This window comes from Austrofundulus limnaeus, unplaced genomic scaffold (genome assembly GCF_001266775.1).
Source record: "Austrofundulus limnaeus strain Quisiro unplaced genomic scaffold, Austrofundulus_limnaeus-1.0 Scaffold228, whole genome shotgun sequence".
Classification (NCBI taxonomy): domain Eukaryota; kingdom Metazoa; phylum Chordata; class Actinopteri; order Cyprinodontiformes; family Rivulidae; genus Austrofundulus; species Austrofundulus limnaeus.
The window spans coordinates 174,435-180,482 of record NW_013952630.1 but is presented as its reverse complement, the minus strand read 5'-3'; the positions used below and the strand labels follow the sequence as shown (position 1 = coordinate 180,482).

Genomic DNA, 6,048 nt, shown 5'->3' with positions numbered 1-6,048 from the left:
ACAGCCCTCGGATAGAGTTTTTCTTTTGGAACTCTCTGGGAAAAAAGTATGGGCACCCCTGCTCTAAGATGAGTTGACAGAAAAATCCTGCTCACAAGAGAAAACAGATCGTGTCACTTCAGCCTACAGCAGAAGGTAAAACACTCCCCACAGCATTCAGAGACAGTAAACTGTTATCGATCCGTATTCGGCTAACAGACTGGGTTGTTTATCAAAACACAAAACACAAAAGTCTGTCACACTCTGAGTTGTTGCCCATTGCACGTAAACCCTGCTTCAGCTGCCGTTGTATCTCGATATTTGATTCTGACCCTGTTGCTACAGAAAAGTTTGATTTGAGGGGGGCACAGAAAGTGGAAGACAGTGGGGGAGAAGCTATATCAAGAATGGGAGGGATGGAAAAGGTTTTTTTTTTTTGTTTTACAATAATCTTAAGGCTCTTGTAGTAGTGTGTATTTTTGCAGCTTCCTTTTCTAACCCCAGCAAACAGGAGGGCTGCAAAAGAGAGGGAGAGAATAAAAAAAGAGGGAAGGGTGGTAGAGCGATTGTTTGTTAGGGGTTGTGTGTATGTAGTCACACGCCTCTCTCACTCTCTCTCTCTCTTTCTCTGTAGTTTTAAGAGCGTTACCACTTCAGCCAACATCCTGAAGCAGGCCACACTGCACTCCACCTCTGCTCTCCCCCTCTCCTTCAGACCAACGCATGGACTCCAGCAGCTTGAAAAGACGAGCCCGAGGCATGCAACTTTTTTAAAACCGCAGATAAATAGTGGAACTTTGTTGTTGGCTTCCTGGGTAGCGCTACATGTGCCGGGTGAGTGTTGGACTTTCAGTGTAAAACAATCCCTCTGTTTCCTGTGTGTGTGTGTGTGTGTGTGTGTGTGTGTGTGTTTGTCTGTCCTCCTGCAAACCAGCGGGAGCATGAATTGGCCTCAAGAGGACTATTGATGCAACAGCAAAGAGGGAGAGTTGCCAAATAAGGAGAAGTAAAAGTTATAAAACAGACAGTGGAGCAGCAGTAGGAGTTGGACTGAAAAGACAGGAAAGGAGAAATCTGAAGGATTAATAACTAAAAAAAAAAAACAGTGCTCCTATTGCACCCTCTTCCCTCCCTCCCTTTTTGATTTTTCCTTGCCCTGATATGGGCCGCTTGCTGGCCTTGACCTTTGCCTACCTGGCCTACCTGTTGGCCAATGCCATCGCCTCACAGCGCCAGCAGCACCGCGTGCAGCATGGCCCCTGCAGCTACACATTCATTCTCCCAGAGGTGGAGCACTGCCAACCCGTAAAGGACTTCCAGGTGACCAATACCCTGCAGAGCGACTCGCCGCCTGAGGCCAAGCCAAGTCCGTCCAAGCAAAGTCGGGCCCAGGAGGACAGGCCTTCATGGCAGCAGAGGAAGCTGGAGACTCTGGAGAGTGCCATGGAGAACAACACGCAGTGGCTGCAGAAGGTAAGATCTCCCAAAATCTTGATGAACCCGACTCCTTCCTTCTCCCTCGCCTCTGTGATCTATTCTTTTCCACGCGTCCCACTGCAGCCTGCTTGACCTTCAAACAAAACGTTGTAAAACATAGCCTGAGATCCCCACAGAATACAGTATCTCATTACATTTGCTGACAAGCTTTCATTATTAAAAAGTTCAGTGCTCAGCTGGGATTTCCTGGATGTTTCCTGTATTTGGCTCCATGACAACGCCTGGTGTATCAGCGTGTGTATTTAAAACCCGTGATACACAAGAATGCCTTTTGCGTGCACCAGAAATGTGCCTAATTTGCAATGATAAATATATCTTGCACAGTTAAATCCCTCTAAATGAGTTACACCAAGCCCCCCCAACAGGCAACAAGTAAACAGATCTCGTCTTAGTGAGTTTATGAGCCAAGGTCAGCCCTGAGTCTTTCTGTATTTAACTCATATTACATAATGAAATACCTCAGTGAAAAAGCTGTATCATTCGGGGACACATCACTGTACGGAATATTTGACCTTTACAGTTCTATTTAGCTCAGATTATTACACGCTTAAATGAAATGATATGATTTGAAAGGGCTTCACAATGGAGGTTCAGCCGCTAAGGTCATCTGGGTACTATATCAGTGTTTGGCCATTTCTCTCGTGAAATATTTATGGCACAAACTAATCCCCAAAATGATTATAATGTTTGTTTCGGGTGTTGAGTTTGGCTAAATGTGAGTAAATATGTTGATTTAGTTTTGAAGCTCTTCCCACCCTGCTGTCATATCCCAGTTTCATGCAACTTTTCGTCACTGATTTTCTGCTTAAGCTTTTTTCATCTCCATCCATCCCGGTCATTTTTATCGGAACGTTTCACCTCGTATTTTTTCCCCTCATCTACGCCATCAAAAACATGCATAAAAACAAACTTGGATGACTCAGAAATTGCCTGATGCACAGTTTAGAAGCATTTGTTGTTAATGACTATGCACATGACAGTTTGGCATAAATGCATAAACTTGCTCTACTTACACATACCTACAATATCATGGGTGCAGAAGTGGCTGGTGGTGATATTTGTAGGGTGGGCTAATAGATATCTAGTATATAGATAAAACCTTCTGTGTCTCCTCCAAACTACAAACATGGAAAACAGAAAAGAGATTTTGTTAGTTAATCTAGTCGTTAGCCAGGCCTTTCGCTACAGGTTACAGAAAAACTGCAGTTTTGCTGCTTTTACTGTTGCTGTATTTGAATATCCCTTGGTCTATCTGCCCACTATCTCTTCACTCCCGGTGTGTGGTCCAAAAACATGAAGGACAACAGATGGGAAATCAAATTATCCACCTTGTTTATGTTCATCTTGCTTGCCATCAAAACTTACGCCAAACCATACCCACATACACTTGTGCTTGAGGGATGTTATTGTATGTCCACCCTAAACCCTGTTGGCCTTGGGCTGACCCTGAACTAGGGGTCTGCAATTTTTTACCATCAAAACAGACATTTCTGCTCCTTGAGGCACTATTATAATGTGCCTGGAGCTGCAAAACATGTTACAACTATGATTATCAACTGGTGGTTTGTGGCATTTTCGAGTTTGTTGAAGTGAAGCCTTTGAAGGGGGGTTGAAGGGGACTTTATGGCCAGTGAGGAGAAATTATAAAGGCAAGTAGACAGTGTTAACATTTGTTCTTAATTTTACCCTTTAGGACAAAAGACAAAACCACATTCATGCTATATATATATATATATATATATATAGTATATATATACTGTATATATATATATATATATACTGTATATATATATATATATATATATATATATATACTGTATATACGTATAGGGGGCAACAATACATGTACCCGTATCGAACCGTTCAATACAGTGCTTTAGGTTCAATACACACTTGTATCGAACAATACAGATTTTTTAAATTTATGTTATCAGCTTGTCTTCTGAAGATGCTCTGTGTTAAAGGATCAGTGGATCTGTGTTCTACTACTTCACCTAGGTTGCATTTTCAAGCGCAGATCTGCTGAGAAACTTGCTGTTTCAGCAACATGTAATTTAAAAACTGTACTTTTGAGGTTGAAAAAATGTTCATACTTAATTTAAGTTAATAACAAGTTAAAAGGGGAATGGAAATTTCTCTGTTTTGTATTGTTAGGGCAATATTTATTTAACAAAGACAGAAATACGTGGTCCAAGAATGAAGGTACTCCGTGAGATGATCAGCTGAGTTTTATTGCAACAACAGGAAACACAGAGAACAACCTGGCCTGTCTCTGCGCCTCTGCTTCTCTCTGTCACTGTCTCTCCACACTACAGTTGAACCCTGTGTCTCGAGAGGCCTCATATATATATTAACAAACACCATTATGTCATCTTAGCAAAATTTGATACAAGGTCAATGGAAAACACAAAGAAAAACACAAGTGATATCTAAGAATGACTGTTGTTAGCAAATCTTATTCTGACTTTAATCATTCTGTCTGCAGATGAACAGCATGTCATGAAAACCTAGGTCATTAAAGGATGTCATGAATTATTAGCTTAAACATAAACGTATTAGTTCCATTACATGTATCAAAAAATATTGAACCGTGAGACTAAAGTATTGAACCGAACAGAATCATGAATTTTCTACATAGTTGCACCCCTAATATATATTGTATATAGGATATAGTTTGTACAAAATGTATTAAAATCTACAACTGACCTAAGCAGCATGTTCTTTTCTTCTAATTCCTATTATCCAGTCCAGACTTTATAGGTAAACCTGATGGATTTGAGAGAGATATTCTACAAGATGTCTGAATCATTCCATGAAAGACAATAAGTGAACAGGGCTGTGAAATGTTAGCTCTTTGGAAAGACTGAGAATTTTTGAGACTGTTTGGCACCGATTTTGTTATAATTTTCACAAAAGTGCTACAGTATTTTTTTTAAATATTTAGGTATGTTAACATTATTTTTGTAAACACCAGGGAGGGCTTAGCCCTACTAGCCCACTTATACCAGTCGTCCCTGCATGGATATACCTTAAATGATGTACACTTTGGAGTACATGCCACATGTTGCATTCAGTGTGAGTATTTGGATTTCCTACCTAAGGACTGAACATTAGTCAGGTGGCTTAATATTAACATGTTGATACTAATTGAGTTATACTGTGCCTTTCAGAAATCAAGAGTGGTTAAATAAGCAGCTTTGAAAGGGAAATGTTAAATCCCTCACACATCCAGAGAAAAAAAAGTGCTGCTGACACGTACATTTCCTGGCTGCCAATGCCTTCTACATAATGTCTGGAATGAACACAAAGATCCCACCTATCAAGAAGTTAACCCCACCAGGCGAACGTGATGTATGAATAATCGCCCCAAAGGTGGGATTTCCACATAAACATTGCATGACCCCAGAGAGACTTTTTCAGCTATGCACAAGAGCACAGTGATCTTTGACCCCAGACTGCAAAGCCTTTTCAGCACCTCGTGAGGCTCATTAAGCTTATCTCCGTTAGTGTTGGGAGAACTGGATGAAATGTATGTGGAAGAGCTTCAGACGTGTGTGTTGATGTCTCAAGGAAACTTCACATGGTCTCACTCAAAGCTCTCGTGGGATGCAACAGCCCTCTCTGTGAGCCTTCTACCAAAACCATTTGAAAGGAAACGCACCCCCACAAATGCAAAATTAGGAGCGCCCACACTAATCCGCCATTTTCTGCATCAGAATCTCTGAGGAACTGTTTTAATAAACCGGATTCTTTCTCTCATGTTTCCAAGAGAAGATCCATGTTTGTTCTTGTTTGAACTCAACTTTAACACAATCCCCTAACTTGTCTCCATGGCTTTTTACTGGCCTGAGGGCTTGGAAGATGGAATATGTCAGTATTGTTGGGCTGTGTGGATTATGCTGTTTCACACTGCACATATACAGTATCAAAAAGATTTGGCAGCTATTAATCAAATAAGTCTTTGATCTCTTTGCATTTTATCAGTATTAAAGTATGCCAACTACTGGAGTTGAAAAAGGGGAGTCTTTGTCAGGCCTATGAATGAGATTTACACTGTACGTCATGAGGGGGATACAGATTGCACTGAGAAAAGTTTTCTTTACTGCATCTATGTTTTGTGCATGTATTTTGATCAGATTCTACTTTTAACAACTCTAATTAAAAGTAAACTCATAAATATTTAAGGAATCCTACATCAAGTGATATCAAGCTAATTACTTTCACCAGTCACAATATTTCAACCAGAGTGTTGCCATTTTGTTATTGTTTCTATCACAGCATCTACAGTAGTTCAGACTAAAAAACACCATCACATAAAGCACAACAAAGCATTATGATGCTTTGTTGTGGAGATGTGTTTTGTAACAAGCGAAAAAATACAAAAAATAAAAAATATAAAAATAAAAAATGCTAACATTTTAGTTAAAGTCCCATTTGATATAAAATACATGTAGACATTACAATCATTGTGCTGTGCTACTGAAAGAGGAAAAACATGAATAGGATTCCAAAAAATGAAAAGAGTTTCACTACTCATTAGACCAGCACAGACATGCTTATACATATATATAT

At 40.0% G+C, this 6,048-nt stretch overlaps 1 protein-coding gene across 1 annotated transcript in view; it reads left to right on the top strand.

The window, feature by feature from the left end:
* The first annotated feature begins 573 nt into the window (after positions 1-573).
* angpt2b (angiopoietin 2b) overlaps positions 574-6,048 on the top strand; it is a 44,613-nt gene continuing 39,138 nt past the window's right edge. Inside the window, exon 1 of the mRNA XM_014019729.1 lies at positions 574-1,452. Coding sequence (XP_013875183.1) covers positions 1,141-1,452 — 312 coding nt within the window. The 5' untranslated portion in view covers positions 574-1,140. The remainder of the gene's footprint in view (positions 1,453-6,048) is intronic.